Source organism: Simochromis diagramma, unplaced genomic scaffold (genome assembly GCF_900408965.1).
Source record: "Simochromis diagramma unplaced genomic scaffold, fSimDia1.1 OVJJ01000481.1, whole genome shotgun sequence".
Lineage (NCBI taxonomy): Eukaryota > Metazoa > Chordata > Actinopteri > Cichliformes > Cichlidae > Simochromis > Simochromis diagramma.
The window spans coordinates 1,002,645-1,030,258 of record NW_024386898.1 but is presented as its reverse complement, the minus strand read 5'-3'; the positions used below and the strand labels follow the sequence as shown (position 1 = coordinate 1,030,258).

The window sequence follows — 27,614 nt, the reverse complement described above, 5'->3', positions numbered from 1 at the left end:
TTGGAAGTTTTCACTATACTTAAATGTAATTGGATTAATAAAATAGGAATGCATGATTTATAGCTAAAGTTCTGCTACTGGGTCTGGACGTCCGGGCAATTCGGGTGAGCAAAACGAGCACCACCAGCCAGCTCGCTGTAGGCGTGGAGTTTGTGGTGACGTCATTGGATGACAGCTAGCTGTCAGAAAGTGAGTTCATTCCCCCGAGCCGAGGAGACGGAACGCCGTCAATAGGTTTTTACCCTTCCGCTGATATATAGCACATCGAGTCAGCGAGACAACGGACCAAGCTTTCCACCGAGCCCGGCCATGGATGAACAGGCGGGGCCCGGCGTGTTCTTCAACAATAATAACAACTCTATTTTACCCGGCGGTGGAAAAGGACCTCTGCCCGATGGCGACGCTGGGGAGGCGGCTAGGGCGCAGTACAGTATCCCGGGGATCTTGCACTTCCTGCAGCACGAATGGGCCCGTTTCGAAGTAGAAAGGGCACAATGGGAGGTGGAACGAGCCGAATTACAGGTAAAAAAGCTGCATTTTTTCTGTACACGACAACATATTAGCGGCATTACCAGGGCTGGCCTTTTCTAGTAACTCGCGTTGAGTTTGTGTGTTTGATTGTTCGGGCTAATGGTTAGCTTGCTAGCTGTAGTTCAGAGGCTAAACGAGCTGCAGCGCCCCTCTCAGCCAGCTGCACGACGACTGTTTGCGACCTATTTACTGTGGCGAAAACCACGAAACTTACCCTCTACTTTTATAGTTTGATAAACTCGCTTTAGGCGTTTTTCAACATGATAATATATCAGTTTAAAACCAAGGTGATTGCTAGATTTAATGACAAAATAGTTCATGTGTAACGTAAACTATGGCTACTTGCTATTTCGAGCTAAATCTACTATCACCCTGTGTTTGTTTGAATCGTGCTTTATTCCCAGTCCCATTTAAAAAATGATGTGGAGAGATAATAGCAGGTTTCTTTTATGCTCTGATCTTTCGGGAGCTGCCAGTGCTGACAGACGGCACACACTACACAAGAGAGTGCAGTAACTATGTCTTGTTTATGAATCTTATCGCAAGCTAGCTGCCATGTAAAGCCACTCCTGATGCCTGAATTTAAAACACTGCACGGCGTTTCTCTTACAGATCGAACAGGTCTCTCTTGTAAATGAGTCACTGAGTCTCAATAGGGCTACCTGTAAAAATAAAGGTTAAATTAAAAAAAACATGTGTGGGGATATCTCCACGATTGGCATCAGAATAAATTATTCGCGGTTTATTTTACTTTCTTTATTTTATTTTAGGAACAAAGCAGGTTTTTCGTCCCATGAACTATAATTTTGTTAATCTGCAAACCTGATGCAAGCTGGGATCTTTAGTGGTGAGTTTGCTTAAACGAGAAATTGATGTCTGACAAAGTTCATCTTCTTGAGATTCTCAGTAAGACTAGAATTTGAATTTTCTCACTATGTATGCAGGTGAATAATTAACCCATGCTGACTATACTGGCTTCCAGGAGTAATGGTTATAATACACGAAGCCTTATTGGATTTTTCTTTTCTTTTTTTGGTCTGTTTAAAATGATTTTGGGCTCTTTCCACCAGACTATTTTTTTTAACTAGGAGTTGAGAGGGCAGGTTATTGTAGATGTGCTCTTGTCACTGTACCTAATGTTTAAAAGATGTGTTTTTCTTTCCAATATTTTGACCTGGCTGTGGGGCGGCAGCTGCTGGATCCCAAACTGAACTTTCTGTGATTTTTGCAGCAGGAAGCTCCATGGATTTACTGACCTCAGCTAACAAAGGGAGGAGAGGGAGACACGGCATTGTTTCTAAACTGGTGACGTACCCTCATCAGTGTAGTAGGGTTTTGAGTCATCAGCGTCATGCGGCACTTTGAGTCTGGCTGAGGTATTGAGCTTCCTGTGTGCTGTCATGAAGCAAGCTTATCAGCGAAGGAGCTGCAACAACTGCGGTGAAGCACAGAGAGGCTGCTGTACGGATCTTTAGGTGGTTTATTTGTGGCGGCAAAAAGTGCGCGCTCAGTTTGAGTTCTTGTTTTTGTCATACGTAACCCCAGGCTGGTTAATCCTTTGAAAATCATTCTTTCTACACCAGACATTTGGCAACTTTTGGATTTGTCATATTTGTGCTCTGATCCTTGTGGCACAGGATGTATCTGGTTAAAATAAATCCTCTAGTTTGTCTATTGTGAACATTGCTGTTAACCTTAATGTCTTTCAGTGGTAATATTTCACTATTTTGGATTATAAACGATGACTAACATATTACAAATCTTCCACATGGAGAGTAACCTTGCTGTGCCCTTGATGAACACCTACTTATTCCACAGATATACATAACTTTTTCCAATAGAGGGGCTTGATGAGTTAACTTTCAGGAAAAGAGGCACAGTGAGGAAGAAAGGATAGCAAGTCATTTAAATGAGCATAAATAGACATGCATGAATAATGAAAGGCTGTTGTGGACCTAGAGCCTTGATGGAAGATACCACACAGCATCAACAGTGCATTCGTTTCTTCTCCACCTTATCCGACTGCAACATACCTCTCATAGTGTTCATCATCTTGTCTGCACAATGTCTTTCTTTTAGCTATAGACTCAAATCTTATATGAGATCTTTACAAGTTTTGACAAGGTTGTACTTGTACTTGTTCCTTTTTTTTATTACTGGTGCTGTAGTCAATGAATGGCAGACAGTTGGAGCTGTGTTTTATGTCACTGTTTGGGAGGAAGGCAAACCCAGGGCTTGTACTGTAGGAATGTTGTCCAGCCAGCCTGTTAGGTCATGCTCAGAGCCACTCCTCTTTACTGGAGCTGCACAGAAACTGTTCTCCTCTACCCAACCTTTCCTGCTGTTGTACATCATACGTTCATGGTTTGACTACAGCAAAGTAATCATTGGTAAGAAGTGGACTGACTCAGTCGAGGTGATTTGTTGAGCTGGTGGTCATATGTTACAGCTCTAGTTATTCTTTAGTATGTTATCTTGGCAATAACAGTCGATGACAATAACTCCGAATAATCATTATTTCATTTCAACTTAATAAATCTTTTTAAATTATGTACAAAAACAGGTGATTGTTACATTGTCCACCTTTCCACCTTTCCTATTATCAGAGCAGCTGTAAAAATTCCCAAAGATACTCAATTTAGAGTTTATAATAGAAATACAGCAAATACATGCATTTTTTTAATTGCTGAAGATGCAGCTAACAACCAGTGAACCTGCCTAAATGACTGGAAATCACTTTTTCAGTGTAAATTCTTCAAATGTATAGTGATGGAGCTCAAGCGTCCTGTGCAGAAAACTGTAGCCACTGGAGTGGAAACGGGCGGCACCACAATATGCAAACGAGGACTGAAATGGTAACAAAATGCACCTAGCAAGCTAAAAATATAATTTTCCACAATGTCAAAGGGTTATTTTAGCAGTGAAATCTAATGTTGCGTACACTAGGAAGTGTTTTGCTAAGGCAGTTGTGAGCATAATGCATCTATCAAAGTTTTCTGAGTTATCTCCATACCACAGAATGCTTGTTGTCAACTGCAGAAACATTTTAAGATAAAATGTAACTTCTGATAGCCTAAAACTTGAATTTGGTTATTATCTAGTAATCTGATACACATATAGATGTAGAGTAGACAGGAAAGTGAGGAGGAATTATGGTCAGAAAACGGGCTAGGATGCTGCAACAAGGACTGGGCCACCTGCTCGACCAGGTGAGCTGTAGCGGCTCCCCCCCAGTTTTCCTATTTTTCCTGTTAATCCAGTCCCTGCAAGGGTTGGTGTCCGAGTTATAATAGGTTATAAAAACCTGGATAGAATTAACCAGAAGACAGCTTTACAGTATCCAGCATGAATAGGAGCCATGGATTGTGTCTATCAGTGTAAAGAGTTTATTGATATTATATACCATGGAAAAGAGTTGATTGATTTTTCTGTTTTTTAATTAGTCAGTGGTCTGATAATTACTTTCCAGTTGAACGCTTGAACAGTCACTCAAATTGCCATCGGATCGGTCAGAGTAGCTTTTTGTTGGCACTGAAACTAGAGGAGGGGTTTGCCTGTTTAGTTTAGCTGGTTTTTAATTTGAATGATAGAGAAGGGGCCAGTAAACCGAACTGACCTTTGGTTATTTACCAGGATCTTTACATACAATTTTCATATTGTAAGAGCGATCTGTCATTTAGAAAGGGGGGGAAAAAAATCGTATTCATATTGCTATATTGATTTAGCTCGCATCACCCTGCTGCGCTGATTACTGCTGATCTATTTCAGTTATGATGATCGAATTTGAATCAAAATGACTTCCTGTACAGGCCATCCACTGTGCTCCCTTAGCTGTCCAGTTATGGGGAAATCCCTGCTCCGTGGAGTATCTCCTTGCCAGAAGTATTTGTCAGCAGCCATAATTTGACACCAGGAGAAGGTTGAAGGTGACACAGGGTGTTGGATGGCTTCATGTGGGTGCACACTGAAACGTGGGCTGTCTTCACAGTATAGAAGCATCTCTTGTATTTCTGCACCAAAAGCTTTTACCATGAATAAGATTACCATGATAAGAAGTCTCGTGCTATTTGATTACTTCACTCCGTGTGGACGGCAGCAGCCTAGAATTACCCTGCCTCCGGTAGATGACTTATCGCCGTGATGTTGTGTTTACTTTTACTAATGGCAAAACCTGAGGCATATTTAACTCAATGGTGCAGCAAAAAGAAGGACCGAACTGTGCACAAACATCTACACAAGCATGCCGTGGCATTCAAAAATTCAGAAATGGGAGTCACCGTCATTCCTGAGTCGATACTATGTCCACCCCCAAGCTGAAGCTATTTTTGCCCTCTCAGTGTGCGCCTCTGAGTGGGAAAGTACAAAAAGTACGTGCTTCCATCCAAGAATATGGTAGTATAAGTACCGGTTTCTCAATATCCTTGCCTTCTGAAACTGGCAGAGGAAACTTGGGCTCCCAAAGAAACACTGTGCACATTTTTAAGATCTCAAAGACTGAGAAGGCAGCTATCGACACCTCGTATGAAATATTCCCTTGTAATGTAATGAGTAGTTTAAAGGGGATTGTGTTTTTCCTGTGAAAGAGCCCGACTGGATCTGTGTTTATTAACTAAAGCCCGGCCCTCTGAGCTTTGCTCCGCTGCCACCGTTGGACTGACACCAGAGCCCTTCTCTGTGCTGCAGAACCGCCTTGTCGGCTTGTTAATTCCCTTCTCCTTCCTCCATTCACACTTACAGCCTTCATCTGCCTACGTGGGTGTGCGGGAGAGCTGCCCGGTTGTACCACAAAGTCGCGCGTCTCCTTTCGTGTTATTGTAAATTTGAGGTCAGCAGTTTGTCAGAGTTGTAAATTGGTGTACTCACCAGATCAAATTGCTGTTTTCTTGATGTAATGTGGTGACAATGCGATGTAATCTGGTCTGTCATTTTGCCTTTTTTACTTGAAATGCTTCTCTCCCTGTCTTTAAAACAAATTAGAGTAGCACTTTTCTAAAACTTCTACTCATATTTTATCCACCAGCACATTTTGCATCATATTATAGTTTATACAAGAAATGATAACGCTGCATACGTCTGAAAATTAAGTCAAAACTGTGTCAAACTAGCTTTAAACCAAAGTAATATAGAAAACGGGGACGACACAGACCTTTCAGTCCCACAGGCTCTCTTTTCTTTTTAGTAACTCTGTCTTAAAATTGCCTGTTTCAGACTTTGAACAGCATCACACTCTTCATCCTTGTTAAGCTGCTGTTTGTGCTGATCTCTGAGTTTGAAGTACATGCAGTTCCACAAAGACAACACCTTAAAGCCGTACAACCTGTTTGTCAGAGAAAATGCTGATGTTTGAAAAAAAAGAAAGTAGCTTTTCGCCTGCATGTGTTCGTGTCTGCATGTGCACCGCGAGGCTTATGTAATATTAATGCAGAAACATGGGATGCAGCACCCTTGTCCTTAAGAAGCCCAACAAAAAAGGCTTGTGTTTGCACCCTCCGAGGTAGCACCGTGGCGTGGGCTCCACATGAGATTGATGACGGTTTAAGTGTAAAATGGAGCTCAAGTGAAAACGATGTGTTTTTGACTTGAAGCAGTCTCTGCCAGTTTGATTATTTGTCTTTTGATTTCTGGGTGTTGTACAAAAGGTGGGAGGCAAGAGATATTCCAGAAAAATAAGCAGAAATCTACACCACAGTTTGGACAGACTAACACTAAGCTGCTCATCAAAGCATTTCTGAGTCTCTACTCATGCACATGAGCTCTGAATTTGAAATGTATGCAGTTTGTTTGCAGCCTTTTAAAAGGTGCTGTCTGACTGGAAGTGAGCGGGTGTGGAAAGAGCTGTCATAATGCAAACACTTAAGTTACCTTTGGCATGCTAAGTGGAGGAGGCGGCTAAAGGGTTGTGCAACTGGTGTTAGCATTAGGATAGTAAAAAGAATACTTCAGCTAGACTCAACCTTAATGTACAACTGCAACAAAGGGACTTATAAAAGGTGACTTTATATCTAAGCTGTGGTCACTGTCCCTAATATATCTGTCCACAATTGTTTTTAATACACCCAATGTTGCAAATCGGTAAGTGATCAGTGAGTTTGCTGTCTCTATGGCGCTGTTGATTTCCTTAATTGTGTATCAATGCAATACTGAGTTTTGAGTTCTCTGTACTTTTTTGTGCTGGGTTTGCAAAGACCATGCAAAAATGTGTTGTAATAATGACTGTGACCTTTACACTTGGCTTTACGTTGAAAGGGTACCAAATAATTCAGTGTGGTATTAGAAAGGTCTTAAACTTGGATCCTTTTAGTGTAGCTATAGAATATTACATGAACTGAGGATTTGGTAAACATTGCAGGTTGGAGCAAATCCAACCAACAACATCTTGAGTCAGAATATCTGTTTTGCACTTCAGTATGAATAGTTTTCTGACAAAGTGTCCATGTAAACAAGAGGCTTGTGTTTCGAAATAGTAGGTGCAAATACCAAAGATTCATTCTTTTCCAGATGAGCTGTTTTAGACGCAAAGAGCTCATGTTTATCTGCTGTAGCCACGTTACATTAGCCCCAGCTCCTCTGTCCTGCTGCTTCTTCTGTTCTTTGGCTCCTTTCTTTCTTTTTTCTCCTCTCTTCCTTTTGGTACTTTTGTTATGGCATGCGTGGAATGTACTTGGCTAGTTATCGGGGCGGCCATCACGTTGCTCTCTAGTTTGTGGTGATGGTGAGAGTAAATCCGGTGTTCCCTGAAAGAAAAGATGTTTGAATTGTAAACGTGGGATTTACACAACCCCCCCTGCCCCCGCCTTCTCAGTCTGCGGCTGGAGGTTCAGCCTGCGTGGCCGTTCTTTTGCATGTGGTTACTCACGAAAATATGCATTAATATCCGGCAAATTTCTTTTTTCGTGTGATGAGCTCAGCCTTGCTGAAGGATTTTTCACACTGTTCACTGTGTTGATTAAATAGACTCATTGTTTTGCGGACGTCTTTGACTGTGACGCAGAACTAGTCTGGAAGAAAACATGTCTGGCATTCGCAAATCGTAGACTTGAAAGTCTTGTTTAATTAAATTTTGTGGAAATGGGGTTGGCAGTCATCATACATTCATTGACTGAAAATGAAGTTGAAAGGCAGAAGAAGACATTTGACAGAATTGTTTTCCTTCTGTTGTCTTTCATTCATTGCCAACACTGTGTGGTTAAGTAATCCACCTTTTAACTCTTGTCAGTGTCATGCAAGTGTGGTAAGGTTACAAATGAAGATGATTTTTCTTGTAAATGGTATGGCAGCCACATTTGACAGCCATCAAACTAAATGATACCGCAAGATTATAAAATCAGTATCTCCTTTAAATACTCTAAGAGAATAAAGTAGACCTGTATCTTAGATATATTTTCATATAGTAGTAGAGTAGCAGTGAAAGCTGCTACCTGTCCATGTTTCCTTATTTTACTAATTAAATTTAGAATAGAGTTATTCAAAACAGAAGAGATTAATGCTAGCCAACCATCTTACCAGTGCTGCTTACCAGGATCTAGAGGTTAGTGGCTGTTGTTTATTTTCCTCTCTATCCTAGCATTAGCCTATCTCTTCTGCCTCCTTTTCCTGTCTCTGAAAAGCCCAGCGCTCTAGATGCATGCCCCATTCTACATGTCTCTTGCTCAGACACACTAAGGAGCCCTTATCCAGCAGCGCAATAATGCAGTCAGTGTGAGGCTGGGAATTAAATGCTTCCTGTGTCTCTTTATGGCCAGAGTTGACTCATTGCATTCCTCCCAAGGTTAATGTTTGATGGAGAAGAGATGGCGAGCCAGAGATTCACAGAGCCGCACTCTTCTCTATCTCTGGCACGGCAGGACTCCAGGGGTCCCTGGGCCAGCGCTTCATGTGGATAAGGGAGTGAATGGCCACTTGCTATCTCAAGCAGCACAGATGTACAGTTTCATCTGCGGTGGAACATTAGACAGTGAATTGAGCCGGAGTGAAATAACAGCCTTTGGAGTTGTTCTTACACTTTGTCATCGTTTTGGATCTGATAGGACTTCACTGTGTGGCCTTGCCTTTGCTGCCATTGTGGAAACAATTGAGCTGTTTTTCTCCACTGAAGCAGTCGTGACACATTTTAATTGAAATGTACTTTTTTGCTTCAGCAAATAAAGACCAGATTCACTCGATATGAGAGCCATTAAATGGAAAATAGCTCCAAAGTTAGCTTAATGAAGTTGTAAGTGGACCCTTTTACTCGTTATCCAGTTTCAGTGCCCCGAAGCAGTGATCGCTACTGATACTTGGATTCGAGCCAGTCTAAACAGTATAACTTATTTTAAGAGCCAGCCAAGCTGTGATGATTTTCCTGATGCAGTAGTTTTCTAATTCCTTATTTGTGTCCTTTCTCATCCCATGATCATTTCTGTGTTTCTGTGCAAAAGCCATTTATTAATAAGTCATCATTGACGCCACTCTTTTCCTTCTGTCATACCTACAAACCTGATCATCAGTCCACCCGCAGGGACAAATCTGTGTTTCATCTGATACATAAGGGCTTACTGTCTCTTTTGTGATGTGTATGATTTGGACTTTACTGTAATTTTCTCTAGTCCTCTACACTCTATTATTTTACTTTCATCATGAACCTTTTTATGAGCCTGTTTTGTTCTTGGACAGCTCCATGTTTTTATTCTTGGACTCTACTAGAGTAGCTTTACATGCTTCAGAGCATAAAATAATTAGTATTTAATTGACGCTGAAGCTTTGCGCATCTCCTCAGATCTTACTCTCTTTGAAAGAAGCCTTTTTCCCCTCTGTCCTTTATAACTACATTCTTCTAATTTGCTGCCCTCTCACCTGGTTTTCCACCAGGTAATCAGTTGCTTTACAGCCCTGCCTCCTCCTGTTGTCCACGTCTTAGCATGAATCTGATTGGAATGATAAGAATGGACAACACAAACCCATACATGCATCAAAGGTTACAGCAGAGCATCACTGCTGAGAAAATCTTACACCCTTTACCTGCTCACATAACGGTGTGAAATTGTGTCTATAGCTCTTGTGTCTAAGCTCTGAAATGTGGACTGAAATATAAATCTTCTGCTGCCAGGGCATATTGAAGGTAACATAGCAAGTAAAATGTTATTCTGAAAGTATTTGTATATCATTTTCTGTCTCTCTTATGTGTGCTTTGGAAGATTTAGTTGAGTTATAGAGCAGCTTAGCTGAGCAGTAAATATGGCCTTTGTCTTAACTGGAACTGCAATAACAAGTCATTCAGCTGAACATCAACACAAGACAAACACTTCAGTGACATGACGTTACTAAAGCTTGCAGTTCTCCTCAGCATCGCCCTTTATAGATTGGGCATCCTCGTTTTTGAGCTTTAGCCTAGCCAAAAATCCAGCTGTTCTCAGTTGACCTAAGACACTCTGAAGTAGCACCAGGTGTAACGTGTACACTCATCATTCTCTACACTGGCTATGCTGGATGCACATCCACCTGGATCCACCATAACAATATATGAATATGAGAAAAATAAGTAAAAGTTTAATAGTTTTTGTTTGTTTGTTTGTTTGTCCATCAACATCCATAGTGGCTCAAGGATGAGTAAAAGTTAATATTGTTGTTGTCAGTCCCGAATACATTACTACGGATGCAGCTATCGATCAATGCACATAAAACAAGCTGAATAAGGAACTGGAGACTGTGTAGATATAATGGTTAGAGTGGTATGAGGTAGAGTGGCTGCTTACCCAGCTTTCAGAAGCAAAGCATGTGTACACTATTATCACGCGACTGATCCTAGCTGAACTCCATGCTGTTTGCACTGTCACACTGAGGACAAATACTCTGAGGTGTAATTGCACTTTCACAACAGCAGGCTGGTTTTGATGAGTTCATCTACAGATGACTGTGGTGATGGAGAGATGAAGGAAATGCTCATAATAATTCGAGGCAGATTGAAGTGCTGTCATGACTCATTGTTGCAGGCAACAGTAGCTGCAGCAGCGCTACTTGCTATCCATGTGAAACTGTGATACAACCCACTCAAACTCGCACCATCCTCTGCATGTAGAGTGAAATGCAGGGAAACAAGTTAATAGCCATCCCCTTAAGATGTGAGCTTGGATGTTTTTAGAGGGAATTGTCGTCTTCTTTTTGAAGTTAAACACAGGAGCAGTCAGACTTGTGCTCCTGCTTTCCATCTTTCTTTGCAACATATCGACCTTAATGATGCTGTTCAGGTTGTGTTAATGATTTTCAACATTACTCCAGTTAATTTTGTCATCTCCTCCTAGCTCCACAGAGGCACTTAAATCCCTCCTTGTGCTTCTTGTTTTTCTTGTGATCATTTAGCAACTGAGATGGATTCTATAGCAATTTTATTATAGCAGTGAAATGGAAACGGCGGCATTCTCATCCTCTCTGTAAACAGCACAGCTTTTACACACTTTAGCAGCTTTTAAGAGTCATTTGCCCGGCTTGCTGTAACCTCATAATGTCCGATGGACTGTGTCTGTTTGGTTTATCTTTTATTTGGCTCCTGTGACTATATTTAGTGGAAGGCATATTTATAAGGATGTAATACACGCTTAACCAAAACGGGAATCTTTAAGCTGGGAAGAACGCATACTTTTTTTTTCTTTTCTTTTTTTCAAGTGAAAATGTATGCTAATGTGCGTTTTTCTTTGATCTAGACACACATGGCATTATTACAGAACAAAACCAGAAGGAAGCGTCTGCTAATTTGGCTAAAACTCGGAGGCGATACTGTAATTCTCTACAGGATCTGTGACTTTTTACAGCCTTTTTCCTGTGTTTAAAATGATTTTCATTCTCCAGCCTCACAATAATTGAGTTTGTTAAAACCACATAAAAACACAGCAGTTATATCTAATAATAAAAGACTAGAGACCATCTTGTGATGGAATTACTTGAGCAGCAATCTCAATGAGTTCTCTGAATTAATCACCTAATTGTCTTCAAAAATATTGTGTATGCCAGATGAAGACACATCAGGCTTGGGTCATCAAATCATCAGACTGAGGCTGGATTGTATTTTACCTTGAATTTCTTCTTAAATAAACCTCTGTGTTGTTTTTGTGCGTGTATCTTGTGTGGTTTAAAGACTTTGCCCACAGACGGACACATAAACACCTGCCAAAGTCCTCTGATTCCTGCTAATGTCGGTGTCACCAGGAAAATATTTGTCATGAGGACATGCATGGTGGACTCAAAAGGTGAAAACCAGCCATACCAGCTTTGCTTTAATGGTTGAAAAGGCATAATAAGGTTCATAAAATACAACCATATAGAGTAATTTTACCTCTCTTGATAATTCTTTTTCCTTTTTTCCTTTTAAAAATTTCTTTACACAGCAAAACACTTCACACTGGATTGTGTTTTTAGTGCCCTTGCTGCAGCTCATGTACTGTATGCTACACCGTGAGTTTCCGTCTACCGCTGTCATTGCGAGTGTGTATGTGTGCACACATGGCCGCACGCGTGTGGTACCCGGCAATGTAATGTAACGCTGACTCAGACCGAGTGCGTCAACAGCTGTTGCCTGTTAGTGAAGAGAGACAGTGGCGTGGAGAGGGAGGGGGACGGTTGCCGCGTGGGGGGAGTGAGGAGGTTAGATTAAAATAGAATAGTACAGATAGGCTTTGTATTTCCCATCATGCCACACACATTGATTTGACATCATCCTATTTTAGTCTTGACAAAAGAAGTTGTTTTTCAGATGTGAGGCAACATCTGAAAATCTCTTTGACGTCGTTAACTAATATCTAAGATGGCAAAACCTCTGAGACGTCAGCTCTATTTATAAAAGCAACCACTGTGACTCTCTCAGCTATTTACTGACAGTCCTATTTTTGTGTTTTCAGGCCCAAATCGCCTTCCTGCAGGGGGAAAGGAAAGGCCAGGAGAACTTGAAGAAAGACCTTGTCAGAAGGATCAAAATGCTCGAGTATGCGCTGAAGCAAGAGAGGTGAGTGCCCTACCACCCACTGCTTCTGCAGCCCACCCACAGCACACACATACCTCAGCAAGTCTCCAACAAATGCAGTGTTTTCAGGTTTTATAATAAAAAAAAATAAATAAAAAAAAAGGTTCCTGCCACTGAGACTGTTTTAAGGGTTACTGTAGCTGTGTCAGATTCTCACTGGTCAACAACACTGGTTGGATTTGTTGATAAAGATTCGAACGGCTGTGTTTCAGCCATATGCCGTGTCGCCTGCTCAGCCACGGAGCTAAACTGATGCTTAAAGAGTAGTGGGCTTTCTTTGCCTTCACCCCCCCCAATTTCCTCTTATTTTCTCTGTCCCAGTCTGATGTCTCAGCTGGTGTCAGCAGAAGCAGAGTGCTAGAGAGATTCCCCCGAGTCCAGCTGGTGTTATGTCTCCAGTTGAGAGCAAGTGTTGGCATGAACGCTTTGTATGCTGTCAGATGCTCATGGCTGCACGGTCCCCAGCAGGAGGACAGAATTGGAAGGAGTAGGAGTCCTCTCTCTACCAAAGGCGAGGTCACCGTTGGCACGTTCTTTCCAAGACGAAAGGGCGATGCAGTAGTAGTGGTGGTGACAACACTTTGCATTTCCCTTTCTCTTTGAAGCATGGCTGCACACTGGAACAGAGATGTCAGTGATGTCTACACATCTCTATTAAAGTGTCTCTAAGCCACCGAGCACATTACCCCAGCGGGGCTTGAAGAATTAACAGTCTTTAAACTGATAAAATAGGCCTCTGGATTTTTGTAAGTGTGATTTAGTGCATTCTTTATGTAGCCAGGCACTCGGATCACTGTCTCAGCAACCACACAGGATGTATGTAACTGCTCTGTGGCTGACAGTCGAAGGCTCTGATTGTGTTTGAAGCCTGTGAGCTGAAGAAGCATTGCTGAACCAAGACAGTGAGCAGAGTCCTCCCTGGATAAGTAAAGGTTAAACACAAGAAAGTGAAAACTGGGGTAGGTAACAAATGAAATGGCTGGCTGCAGGTATCATAATTAGATCTGGGAGCAGGGAGATTGTGTAGGCTAATGAGGGCCTTAACACAACTGAGTTAGACAGGTGTCAGAATGGGTTAGCACTTTCTCGTTCCTCCGGTCAGCTCAGAGGTTAGTTATATTTTGCCTCCATGCGCTCTGCGAGGAGCATCGTTCTGGGTTTGAGCGTCAGATCTTCTTCTGGCTGTTTGCAGCATGTATTTGTCTACTTTTCTCCAGTGAGATCACTATAGACGTTGCCTCTGGAGCAACACTTAACCCAGAATTACTACCACTATGCCTGGTTGCTAAGCAACCGGTCATGTCTCCGAGGGTATCTCAAAGCAATATCAGGAATGGCTTTCTGAATGTAGGATGTACCCAATTTAAAATGAATTAGATTTTGATGGGGGTTGCTTCACACCGCTCTCATGTGATGGTTCCTCTGCATCACAGACATGAGTGGTTAGAAAGCTCTCCTTGTGTCGACTCTTTACCACTGTTGTGGATGCGTGTGAAGCCACTGGAAGAAACTTCACGTCATTATTGCGAAAGCTGAATCACCTGAAACTGTGATGTCATCACTGTATGTGTAAACTGCATTAATGTTTATCCATTTTGAACAGCAACTGGAAATGTCAAACAAAGTAGATAAAATTTCAGCGTCTGTAACCTAAAGGCTTGTAGAGTAAAAGGTTATTATGTCAGTTGGCATATATTATCCCCCACAGCTGAAGAAAACATTAGTCACTTAATCAGTTTTCTGTTAACAAACAATTAAGTCGTCTTTTTTGGTTTAAAAAAAAAAAAAAAAAAAAAAAAAAAAGACACACAGATTTACTAGTTTCAGCTGCTCAAATGTGAATATTTACCTGTTTCCTTATTTTTCTCTAAACATTCAAATAATTTAATTTGAATATGTTCACTCGTATATAGGAGACTACGATGAGCCGATAAATGCTGGAAATTCGAGTTCAAAGCAGTCCTGTTTTATATACTGTCAGAAATATGCTATTTAATGATTCGGTACACGCTGTCTTACGTTCCTATTACAAGTGTGCCTCTTGTTTAAGCTAACCGGTCTGTGAGAAGTAGAACAAGTTGCAGCTGGGCCGACTTTGGGAGCTTATTATGCAAATATTGTGCATAATGAGTTTTTTAAATAGCTTTTTTTGGGCCGTTTCTGATCAATCCTGTTTACTTATTTGCCTGTGTCCCCCTTTTTTCTTCTTTCTCTCTTTTACTCCCAGAGCCAAGTACCATAAGTTAAAATATGGGACAGAGTTAAACCAAGGTGACATGAAGCCTCCAAGCTACGACTCGGGTAAGTCCATGGAGACCCAAACGGCCAGCTCCACCTCCTCAAACTAAATCACTGTGATTGTTGAGTTCACATACCTCTGGTGACAGGATGGTTACGCATGCGAAGCTCCTGCGATCGTGTTGAATCTTGTTTGTCTCGATAGATCTGTTCAGAAGTTCCTGAATAGTGAAAGATTAGGTTTCGTTGCCATAGTACAAATATTTCATTCTAGAGCATTTAGAGGTTTTTCATAGAAACCAGTCCCTGAGAAATGGTTAGGATTATTCAGGGTGACAGTGACATTGTTTCTGGAAAACCGATTTCTAGAAACAATGTAATTGGAGCTGAAACAGTAAATCAGTAATGAGTTTTCAAACAGCACAAGTATTACCTTGCCGTAGCCTCACAACTGCGAGAATGTGCTCCTTTTGCTGTTAACTTATTTGTTAATCTGCTTGGTAAGCTGTAATGAAAATGACTGCTTTTCTTTAATGCTGTGAGAACAACAATCAAAACAGAAACAGTCCACACAATGAAAGCTACTAGTGTTGCCCTCTCAGCTCAACATAGATAAGAAGTCCTTAAGAGCGTAGAAATGTGAAAATGTAGCCATTTCTAGTTCAACCTGCTGATAGAAAGCAGCTACACAGTTGTTGGAAAATGAGCTCGATGCTTGGGAATGTACATCCAAGAATTCTGGGAAATGCAACCAAATCTCTTTGCATGACTAAAACCAAGTTAGAAGAATTCGCACAAATTAATCTTTGATGCTGGGCATCAGTTCTCCATCTCTAGCGTGTTTTCCTTTACCTTATTTAACAGCAGCATCACTCTGAAATCTGCATGCTACCTGTTTCTTGTTATATTATTTATATTATATATATTATATTTAATTGGCCTCTCATGTTTGGGTCCACTGCCATCGTTAAGTCAGATTGGGATATTTCCTCTCCTCTCCTCATCTCTATTCATCAGAGCTCTTCAAAGCACCCGAGCCCTTGAAGTGTTGATGAATGAGAGGAGGTGAAGGGGAGAGGTGTTGGTTGATGGGGGCGGGGGGGAGTGAGAGACGAGAAGTGGGAGGTGTTGCTGGTGTGGTGGTACACCTGCCCGCTCATCACCCTCTTGAATTAGGCATGACCCAGTTTTTAAGGCACTCTCATCTCTCTGCCCTGCCAATTCCACCCTGCAACGCACATAAATACGCACACTCTCCCACCCAGTCTAAACCTCATTAACGCGTCTCTGTGCTCCATGCAAAATTCCCAGCTGACTCGCCAACGGACTGTTGACTTAAAGTATCAAAGTGAGCTTTGAAAACCTTCATTGTTTGTCATAGAAAGACAGAGCGTGTCGGGCTGGATGCTGGAAGCACCAGCACACGTTGTTGATCTTTCTAGTATGTCATGAGACGGGTGGGGCAGAGACGAGTCGTTTCAGCGGCGCTAGAATTCATCACACGACATCAAATGTTTTTGCTTTAACGTCACGGAAAAAGCTGGTGACAGTGAGTTTTTGAAAATCCACTTTAAAGTCAAAGCAGCATCAAAATCCAGTTTGTCAAATGAACAAAAAATTTTAAAGGATGTAAATATTTTGTTTAAAGCTGTTTTGTTTTGTTTGTTTTTTAAGTGAGTTTATTAATAAATCAACTCGTTTTCACTGGAACGATTCAAAGAGAAACCATACTCTTTTCTCTATAAGTGTGTTTAACCTTTTATAGGCTGAAAGAAACTGAGTACACGAGTGTATGGTTGCTGTGATTTAGGAATGTCTCGGTCGTGTTTACAGAGTGGAAATAATGTCTGTTTGTGCTGCCCTGATTTGTGTCCTCCTCGTCTCTCTCCAGACGAGGCCAATGAGAACGAGACTTCTGGATCGCTCAACAATCAGCTGTCCTGGAAACAAGGCCGTCAGCTCCTCAGACAGTGAGTGCACGCGCTTTTAAACCTCGATCAAAAAAACGGTCTTCAACCCAGAAACCTACTAAACTCGCTAAAATTAACTGCACTGAAATCGACGTCTTCTGTTGAGAACTGAAATGTCCAAATCACTGGAATGGTGTGCTTCCAAGCTTATTAATTGCTTAATCATTGCTGGAGGCAATTTTTTTTTCCCTGGCAGTTGCACATTGCAAATCAGTTACGTCAAACTCATGACAGCCTTTCCCTGAGTCACATGCACACCTTTTTTCTGCTGTTTCTTCACTGTGTTCAAACTCAGAACCGAGAAAACTGAAAACCTTTTGTAGAAACACGTAGAATGGGCCCAGTAAACAGAAAGCGTTGGTTTGAATCAAGTCTAATCAATTTCCAACCTCTACTTACATTTCTCTGAGATATTTGTCCCTTGTGTCAGTCTACTTACTTGGGCCAAAAAAGAAAGTGTGGGAAAGGGCTCCCTCACATGGCCAGCAGCCATCATTACCTGCTCCTTGTGTTTCCTTTCCTCTGGTGCACCTAGCACACTCAAGAGTGTGGTTATCCTATCATCCTGCTCTCTAGTCTGTCATTGTAAATAAACCAGACACCATCAGGCAGCCTCACATATCATCTGCCCCAACATGCCGCCTGATGATGCAGCCAATTTATTCACGAGTCCGTGTCATGGGACAGATCAATAATGTGCTAAAACACCCCTCCCTTTCATTCAGTCGCCCGCTCAAATTGCTAAAGTTTCTTCTGCGTCCCCACAGGGTAGGTGTAATATCTGATGAGTAGCTTGTCGTGGTGAGACTGTTGACTGTTAGAGACATTTTTAACAGCGAGAAGTGCTTTTGTGTCTTTCATGGTGAGGTCAAGACAGTAAAAGTAACGCAGCCGGGTTAATTTATCTTTCTTTGCGTCACTGCAGGACTTTACTGCTGCACAAATATTACTTAAAAACTTGGGGGAAACCATATGCATCCATATTTAAATCCTCTTACTTTGTTCCAGGTACCTACAGGAGGTGGGCTACACAGACACAATCTTAGATGTAAAGTCCCAGCGAGTCCGAGCACTGCTAGGACTAGCCGGGGATGGAGCTGGAAGGACAGGTGAACGCACGAGCACCGAGCCTTTGGTCAACGGGACAGACGCAACAACAAAGGGCACCAGAGGGTGAGCATACACCCTTCAAGGGTGTCTGTACACTCCTTGTATATCACAGAATGACTGAAAATGAAAGTCAAATAAAGCTGATATAATGGAATTGAAAGGCTTGCTTTAAAAGCATAGTTAGTGCAGTTGTGTGTTTTAATGCATGAATCATTCTCACTCAACAGGAAAACGGAGCTCTCTGACACCAGCGCTGTACTGGAAGCCTTCAAGTTCATTGAGAATGCAGCTGCTGAGTTCAGCGATGAAGACGAGGAAGAGGAGAGCGAGGGGAAAGACAGGACTAACGTGGAATCGAGGACGGTAAGAAACCAGTCGACCTTCCCACCTTCTGTTCTCACGTGTTTTTGCAGAAGTTGTTACTATACTATTAACAATGGCCGGCAATGATTTCCCTGCAGATCATCAGGAAGAAGCCTGCATCGTCTACGTCGCCCGCCAGTATGGACACCACTGAGGACCCCGATACAGAGGAAGTGATGAAGGGCTTCGACTTCCTGTCTAGTCCTGACGAGATGGACACCTCGCCAGAGACTAGAGGCACCGGGGACGGCACAGACTGGGGTGAGTCACACGTTAATCACCAACAGATCAGAGTTTGGAGTGGATGACACTATTAGCCAGACACTAGATACAATTAGAGTAGTTATGATATCAAAATGTTTCCTTTTTGTATTATCTGTGAGTAAATGTAAAGATCTTGTTTTCAGTTTGGTGACCGTTCATGGAGTACTTGTCATTCACATATCATGCTGTGGTCATTAGTCATGATGTTGGGAGTTTATGTTTAATCATAGTTTCTTATCCTTTCCGCCGTGTGTTCCCATAGCCAGCCAACCTGTGACCACAATGTGCATCCCACTCCTGTTTGTGTGTTCCCGGTGTATCTCACTGATCAAAAAAATTGGGCTTAATGTCATGCTGAGGTGTTTTCTTTGACTCTGACCACAGATCTTAGTGTTGAGTCATCTGTAAACCTAAAGTCAGTACACTAGACTATGCATGGGATGATTTTTCTGGTCAGATTTAGCACTGAGAACCCGCCACATGACATTAACAACCCTGCCATTACTTTTACATAGACTGGAAAAGAAATTGTGAGCAGATTAAAAGAGATGCCTGAAAATGCTGCTCCCAGTTATGTAATGTCAAAGGTGCTCACCTCAGACCTTCTGCTCTCCTGAGGGAAGCCTCCAGGAGAGCATGAGCCTTGGCCCTGCGAGGCAAATCGGGCCTCGACCAGGCCAGTTCCTCAACAGCCTCTCGGTCTGGTTTTGTTCTCCCTGTGTAGAAAAGGACGAGCAAGGTCCCATTTCTGAGGCCTGGGACGTGGACCCGGGCCTGATAACCAAACTCAAGGAGCAGTACAAAAAGGAGCGCAAGGGGAAAAAGGGGGTGAAGAGTAAGTCCTGTCGGGCGATGCTGCCTCCCTCCCTCTCCTCTCTTTGTAGAGCCTGACTTTTCCTGAGCTAAGCCAAAAAGCCTAAAATCAAAAACAAAATTTCATTTACGTCTCTGGCTGCTCCTCAGTTTCATTTATCTTTTTGTCTCTCGTCTTCCTCGTCTTTTCAAACTGATGTCTCTTCTGTCTTCTGGTGATCATTTTCCTGTCCAAACTCATTGTTATGCTCAATGCATGTTTATCCCATTTAAGCATTTTTTTTTTTTTTTTTTTTAAACTGTATAGCCGTATTCATCTTCCCCTCTACACTGTCAAATATAAGATTAATGAGTTAGCCGTGACGATAGGTCCATCTGTGTCCCATCTGGGCCAGCAATAGTACCCTCAGTCATCTGTTTCTGTATCTTCTCCAGTCATAATAACATAATCCTCACCATCTTTACCCTCATCTGTCAGCCATGTTGATGCAACAGTAACGAGTAATTTTGCCGCTGCCATAAATTGATGGCAATTAAACGCTATTTTTTTCAGTGACTCAGTGAAGTGACTCAGCTGAATACTACAGCTCTCATAATGGCAGCCCACTTCAGACCCATTCAGCCACTGAGGGCTCTTAGATTTCACATTTGTTTTGAGACCCACGCTCTGCTTTCCTGCTGTTGTGATTGAATCATGAGATCAACAACAAGTTTGCTTCACTTTCTTCTGCTCTTGACTGTAACACCACTTTACACAGTTGGCTTTTTTCCTGCTCTGTGTTGGAGCTTTATCACTTTGGTGCCTGTGTGGAGGAGATCATCTGGCACTTTAAGAAGTAGTTTGACATTTGGGGGGGGGAGAAATATTTCTACTGGGCTGAGAATTCAATTGTACGATCAATATACTCTGTTATCCATCTGTTGGATATAAGAAGCATAACAGCTGCCCTTCCTCTACGGTAATGTAAGGAAACCGAGCTACATCCACCTCTGAAGCTAATTAGTCTGTTATGTTTTGTTAGTTTGACCCATTATATGAAAACAACAGGTAAGAGTCAACAGAGCTTTCCTCCCATTGGCAATCTTTTTAATATAAACAGATATCTGCATATTCATTATTGACCATCTGGTTATCCAGGCTCCGGTTGCTCGCAGAACATGTATTGAAACAAAAGAGGGATTACATTTAGCTCTAGCTGTTAATTGCCTTTTGTTTATTCCAGAAACCCTGAAAAATGGGCTCAATTCCCAAATGAATAGACAAGCCCATGGCCTGCTGAAACCTCATATATACAATGTATAACATATTTTACACCCAGTATAAAGGCAAATTGATTAGAAGATAAAGTCCACTTCCATGTTTGCGTGTCGTACACATCCCCAGGGACTACCTCAAGTCTCTGCAGGTTCCCTGGCAGCTGCTCTGAGCTCAACTATTTCCCTTCTTTCCGGACTGTATGCTAAACTAAGCTGATGCCTGCAGTCTTGCTTTCTGTCACAAGGAGACTTTTAAAAAAACAGTCAAACGACTTACTTGAACAATCAGGTTTAATTCTGTTAGGAAATGCATGCAGCCCTGTAGTCCTGCACAGTAAACACTACATATACATTTATATATTCATTTATCACGCCTCAAAACGCAGCTCTATCTGAAGTTACCCTCTCCACACAGCACACCCTTTGGTGATGAATGCGCCTCAGCAACTTCTCTTTTTCTCATTTTACGAGGTTTTTTCTGGTGGCTTCTCTTCATTTTCCTTCCTTTACAATCAGAGTTTATAATTTATTTTCTTGCCTTTTAATGCTGCCTTCCTTCCGTCTTTATCTGCATTCTTTCTTTCAGCCTGTAGTTGCAGCTTTTTGACAAAATATTTTTATGTGTGTGTTTTTTGTTTTAACTCTTAACCTGACTTGCTAAACAGGACCCAACCGATCCAAGCTGCAGGACATGCTGGCTAACCTTCGAGATGCAGAGGACTTATCCCACATCCAGCCTGCACCCGCCCCTCAATCCCGGCCCAACGTACCCAGATTCAACGAGCACGATGCAAACCGAACGGATGAAGGTGCTCCAGAAAAAATGCCAGCAGGATGTAGAAGTCAAACAATAGATCAGATAAAATTGCCCACAAAGTTATCGGGTTGCGTGTTTATTTAATTGTTTGTTCTTTTCCCAGTTGAGTCGCTGACCTTCCCGCCCACCTCAGGGAAGTCTTTCATAATGAGCACGGACGAGGCCATGGAGAGTGAGCTGGGCCTGGGGGAGCTGGCTGGACTCACTGTGGCCAACGAGGCCGACAGTCTCGCCTACGATGTGAGTAGGAAAACACAGAAATCATTCAAAGACTCACAGGACCACTTCTTCAGAGAAAACTACTTCCTTATGTTAGCTTATGTGGCATCCTGCTTTCTTTCTCTGATCTCAACAACATTGTCTAAGTCACAGGGGAAAAACACATCAAAAAGCTGTTTTTATAAACTGTTGCCAACAAAATGTAATAAAGATAAAAGATCTTTTTAGATCACATTTACTGCAATAATATAAGTCATGTGGCTCCAAAAGTTTTTGTTTTGTTTGTTGTGTTAAGATGGGCTGATGTTTATTTTATGCAAAAAAAGGATGTTTATCAAAGTACTGAAAAATTAACAAAGATGTTGTTAAGTTATTTTCATGACAGGCAGTAAATAGTGACAGTTATGCTGCCTTTGAGGGTTTTTTTTTAATCATACTTCTTTTTTTTTTATATATAAATCTATGAAACTGTTACTTTATGCTGCTAATAAATAAACAAAATCCTTCACATCCAACTGTGGCTCTGCTCTGAGCTTCTGCTTATACTTTATGAAGCTGTTCATTCTGCTGATTGGATGCTGAGTTCTGCCGTCTTCTCTTCAGATTGGAAACAACAAAGACGCCATGAGAAAAACGTGGAACCCCAAATTCACTCTGAGGAGTCATTTTGATGGGATTCGGGCTCTGACCTTCCATCCCGTGGAGCCCGTCCTGATCACCGCTTCAGAAGACCACACGCTCAAGATGTGGAACCTCCAAAAGACCGCTCCTGCCAAAAAGTACGAATGCCTTTACTCAGACATCACCTCATCCTTTGTTTTTGTTTTTTAATAATTAAACGCACAGACGCTCTGAGCTCAGCGTGTCGTGCTGCAGCAGCAGAGCGACGCTGATTAAAGAGAAAAGCTAGTCTGTTTGACTGGAAGCCCGTAAGGAGTGAGCTTGTCTCTGTTGCCGTGCCGTCACATGATACAGTCACAGGAAACCGATCCCATGTGTGACAAAGAGCTGACGACACTGCTTCCCAAGACTTGTTATTGCCGTGTCACAACTCTGCAGCCCACACACAGTCTGGTAGTGATTTGGATTTTAGGAAGCTGAAGTCATTTTTAAGGGGAACAGTTACTGTGAATAAGACAATTAAACAGTGTGATGTCAGCTCAGTGGTGCAACGGCACATTAAAGCATTTAATCAAGTCTTTGACATTTATTCTCTGCTGGTTAGTTCTGTATGTCATAATAAAATGCAAATTGTTTGTCTGCAGAAGTACGTCCTTAGATGTGGAACCGATCTACACTTTCAGGGCTCACAGGTAAAAAAAACAACAAAAACAAAACACGGCGTGAATAAAACTTTGTGTTAGTGCTGGTTTAATAGATGATTTAAACCACAGGGGTGCTGTACTGAGTGTGGCGATGAGCAGTACAGGGGAGCAGTGTTTCAGCGGCGGTGTCGACGGGACTATTCAGTGCTGGAACACCCCCAATCCCAACATCGACCCCTACGACTCATACGGTAACAGCCTCGGGGGTTTTGTTGTAATTTGAGGGTTTTCTAATCAGATCACGATGTCTGAATGGAGTTCTTCTTTATTATTTCTCGCACAGATCCATCTGTGCTGCGAGGAGCCCTGAGCGGACACACTGACTCTGTTTGGGGTTTGGTGTACAGCAGCGCACACCAGCGCCTTCTCTCCTGCTCCGCGGATGGGACGGTGAGACTGTGGGACGCCAACACCACCTCACCTGCCCTCGCAGTATTCAACGAAAACAAAAGTACTGACTTTACTCGTCTTGCTTATCCTCATTTTTCAACATTTTGTCAACTGAGCAGGTAAAATAATTCGTTTGTGTTTTTCCTGTACCAGAGCTGGGAATTCCCTCCTCGGTAGATCTGGTGTGCAGTGATCCAGCTCATCTGGTCACATCTTTCACAAACGGGCAAATCGGCCTCTTCAACATGGAGACCCGTCAGCTGGTTCTCAGTCTGGAGTCCAATTTGGAGCCAGGTAGGTTTGGAGCTGTTGGTCACTAACACACCAACACTAGCACAGTGTGATAGCGGTGGAGGAAAGACCTTAAAAGCTTATCACCAGTAAAAGTTTTCAGGGGTTGAAGCTATTTTTGAAGACATGTTAAGGCCATAATAAAGGCTCTTTACTAACATCTAGTGGTGGCTGAAGGAAATAAAACGCTGCTGTTGCTTGTTGTCCAAACTAGTTTAATTTTAGAAAGATCTGGAGATAGATGTTAATGTTTTAGTATTTGTAATATGTGTTTTACAACACTAAATATGCATTTCAGCATCAAAAAAACTTATGTGAGGTCTACAAAACTAAAATTGTATTGTACATGTGCATTTAAATCCATAATTTATATTTATGCCAAGAACCCTGATTTGTAAATTTTTGAAAAGAGATTTTTTTTACTTTTCCCCACCCCCCACCCGACCGATCATCCCTTTAGTTATTCTGCTGTCTCATAGCTGCTGTTTTAAAGTCCATTGTGCTCATCTGTTTTCAACAGGCACTCCCTCTCACATCAACAAGGTCCTCAGCCATCCCACTCTACCCATCACCATCACTGCGCAGGAGGACAGACACATCAAGTTCTTTGACAACAACAGTGGGAAGCTGATTCACTCCATGGTGGCCCATCTGGATGCTGTCACCAGCTTAGCAGTGGACCCTAATGGACTTTATCTTATGTCAGGCAGTAAGTACCTTATGAATCTCCCTATCCTAGATTTAATTTACCAAAACTAACATTTTCTGGTTATTAGGTGGATTTGCCCAACAGTGTGTCGGCTGAATTTACTTGGAAACATTTTACATGCGTCTGAAGTTAGAAGAAAATATACAGTGTTTAGAGTTCTCAAAATATTCACCAAATTTCCCCTTGTGGGACAATTAAAGGATTATTCTATATAACACTGTTATGGGTTACTTATAACAGTGTTCATAAATAGGGATGGGTATCGTTTACGTTTTATCCGATACCAGTACCAAACCGGTACTTTTGAAACGGTGCCGGTGCTTAAACGGTGCTCGAACCGGTGCTTAAAGAATGGAGAACACAGAACGTAAATTACACATGAACAACATTAAGCTACTCACGCAGAGAAGAACGGCTGCTGCTGCCGTCATCATCCGTCATCATTTCTGCTACACTGGCAGGGCTAGGGGCCAGGACTCTCCTCTTCGGGTTCTTGGGGGATGTTGCTAACTCCGGGTCCGATAACAGGCACCACACCCGCAGTAGATGTGGTGTGAGGTCTTGCAGCAAGCTATCAAATACAGTGCATTTCTCGGCTTTTAAAAAAACTCTATGCGTCGCCAGGTGTTTCATCAGATTCGAGGTGTTACCTCCTTTGCACAGTATCACCTTAAAGCACTTGTTGCTGCTGAGTTTGCATCTTTTGCTGTGAAGTACAGCCAGGGCATTTTTAATCTGTAGCTCTGCTCTAAAAGAACATACGTACCTGGGCCCGCCTACTACGCTTGCAAAGGTAAAATGATTGGCTAGAATCCAAAGTGTATGACATCTCAGTAGGTCTGGTTACTACCGTTACTACCGTGCCGTAATGGCACCAGATACTGGTACCCATCCCTATTCATAAAGCTGTTCATACTCGCGCAAATTCACTTCTGTAACTTTTCTCACTCGTCATCTTCTCCACAGGTCACGACTGCTCTATCCGTCTGTGGAACCTGGAGAGTAAAACCTGCATCCAGGAGTTCACGGCTCACAGAAAGAAGTTTGAGGAATCGATCCACGATGTGGCGTTCCATCCGTCAAAATGCTACATTGCTAGTGCTGGAGCAGACGCTCTCGCCAAGGTGTTTGTATGACGCGGAGCTGCGTCTCCCCCCACAGCCCCGCTCTCTGACTCATCTTCCCGTGATCAGGGACCAATGGCGACACAGCAGAGGAAGGACCTTCAGGCAGGGATCCAATCCCACCTCACCCAGCCCACTGGTCTCCTGTCGGACTTGCAGACTATGTAGCCACTAGCAGGGCTGTGACTGTCCATAGAAAGGGTCAGCAGGGAGGCCAGTCGGGAGGGGAACTGCCCTTCTGGTCCCCCGTCTACCATCCAGGCAGGCCTGGGTGTGACCGGCCACAGCGCCCCTGCATACAGACTCAAATTTAACCTCGAAAGCTCGGAGGCTCAGGACAAGTGTTAGAGCGTGAAGTGGAGAAATGAAGTCTCAAGCCCCGTCTTCTTCTTCTGCCCGTGTGGTTTCACGCTCACCCCGGATCCCTCAGGCCCTCGACTTTCCCTCTGAGACAAAACCAGGTCCGGGCCCTTTACTCCAAGTCAGGTTTTGTGTTGTTGTGTTCCAGAAACGTGGGGTACCGAAGGTCCGCTGGAGCTGTCACGGAAGCCTCTCACTTCCTCTTTGTCTGCTTCCCAGACTGACTCTGCTTGCTGGCCTGCCTTTATTTTCCTTTTTAAAAACACGTATTGACAAATGTGCCTTTGCTTTAAAAAGGTCTTGAAAACGTTATTTTAACAAGCTTGTTTTCGGGGAACAGGGAGGGAGGGGGGTGGCGGCGAATCGGAGCTGGTTGTCACAAAGTTGTTGATTTTAACATTGGATGTAAAATTACAAATGCTTATAATAAACAAAATATATATTCAGTCTTAAAATTTACTGTGCAGCGTGAGTTTGAGTGCTCCTTTTTGATAAGTGTGGTTGGGGAATCAGTTTTGTGCATTTCAAAGCTGGTAGAGTGATAAAAACCATTAATTATATTGCCTGTTTGTTAGATTCAAGTAATTGTACACTTCAGAAGTAAGATTACCAACATATGTGTCCAAAGTAAACCATCTTGGTTATATAATTACAATTCAAACTTGGTTCTAGATGTCAACGTTAGGCATAATTAACGGATTTTTGGCCAGTTTGCTCATGTTTGAAGTGAATGGCTTGTACTGTATGTAATTTTCCCCAGTCGTGTGGACATGCTTAACTACAATGTGATGTATCATGTCCAGATATTTACAGTAGTCCAGTGTTTAGCAGGAAATTAGTGCAGTACTTTAGGACTATTTGAAATGAGTTGACCATCCGACACCAAGGGAAGAGAAATGTCCTGCAATTCCAGTTTACTGTAAACTGAGGAGGGTAATAAGAAAAGTTACGATGTTGTACGAGTAGAGTACAGCTTCAAATGAGCCATTTTCTCAGTCACTGGTTTGTATATGAAAGTATGTTCAAAATAAAACCTGCTGTAAAATGTTAATTTGGCTGAGGCTGGTCTTTTTGCAGACTTTTTTTTTTTCTCTCCCCCGAGCCATCCAAGACAGCTTCCATGGACCCACAGTTATCCTGTGGGCTTCAACTTGAGCCTCAATTTTTACTTTGCCCACCCCTGATATAGTATAATCTCAGTCCACGAGGGCCGGTGTCCCTGCAGGTTTTAGATCTCACCTTGGGTCAACACACCTGAATCACATGATTAGTTCGTTACCAGGCCTCTGGAGAACTTCAGGACATGTTGAGGAGCTAATTTAGCCATTTAAATCAGCTGTGTTGGTTTGAGGACACATCTAAAACCTGCAGGGACACCGGCCCTTGTGGACTGAGATTGCCCACCCCTGTACTATACGGTTTTATTTAAAGCAGGCTTGGATTTCTTTTGTACTGAAGGAAAAACCTACTCAAGCAGTTTAATGGCCTCACATTAAACTCTAGCATACTTGGGTATATAGAGGAGCTCCTAATTGACTCTTTGACTACAAGGTGCTCTGGTCCTGTACCTGCAACAACCACAGTTCATCACCCCTCCACCGTGCTTGACACTTGGTGTGAAGTGCTGATTGAGATTTTTACCAACTGTGTTTTTTGGTTGACTCTGCAGAATTTTGAAAGGCCAAGCTGCCACATTCTCTTCAGAAGAGAAGAGGCTTGCTCCTGGCAACCCTTACAAACAACCAATACTTGCCCTGCTGTTTTCTAATCGTACTGTCAGGAACGCTAACATTTAACATGCTAACTGAGGCCTGTAGAGCCTGACATAAAGCTTCTTTGGCAGT

The 27,614-nt window shown here is 42.4% G+C and overlaps 1 protein-coding gene across 2 annotated transcripts; it reads left to right on the top strand.

Moving 5' to 3' along the window:
- The first annotated feature begins 168 nt into the window (after window positions 1-168).
- LOC120735181 (striatin-like) lies at window positions 169-26,821 on the top strand. Of its 2 annotated transcripts, XM_040034366.1 has the most exons (17): window positions 170-522; window positions 12,399-12,502; window positions 14,748-14,821; window positions 16,650-16,728; window positions 17,737-17,901; window positions 18,066-18,201; window positions 18,300-18,462; window positions 19,190-19,300; window positions 21,201-21,344; window positions 21,456-21,592; window positions 22,175-22,350; window positions 22,837-22,884; window positions 22,966-23,087; window positions 23,180-23,347; window positions 23,440-23,580; window positions 24,098-24,286; window positions 25,253-26,821. In XM_040034366.1, the coding sequence occupies exons 1-17, from the start codon at window positions 310-312 to the stop codon at window positions 25,420-25,422; spliced, it is 2,340 nt and encodes a 779-aa protein (XP_039890300.1). In that variant the 5' UTR covers window positions 170-309; the 3' UTR covers window positions 25,423-26,821. The 2 variants fall into 2 exon arrangements, with proteins under 2 accessions (XP_039890301.1, XP_039890300.1); XM_040034367.1 differs by lacking the exon at window positions 19,190-19,300 and having other exon boundaries at window positions 169-522.
- Window positions 26,822-27,614: the final 793 nt, after the last annotated feature.

Coding starts and splice junctions, on each gene's coding strand:
- LOC120735181 (XM_040034366.1), top strand. CDS start 310: ATGGATGAACAGGCGGGGCCCGGCGTGTTCTTCAACAATAATAACAAC. Junction 12,503..14,747: donor TATGCGCTGAAGCAAGAGAG/GTGAGTGCCCTA, acceptor TTTTACTCCCAG/AGCCAAGTACCATAAGTTAA. Junction 22,885..22,965: donor TACACTTTCAGGGCTCACAG/GTAAAAAAAACA, acceptor TTTAAACCACAG/GGGTGCTGTACTGAGTGTGG.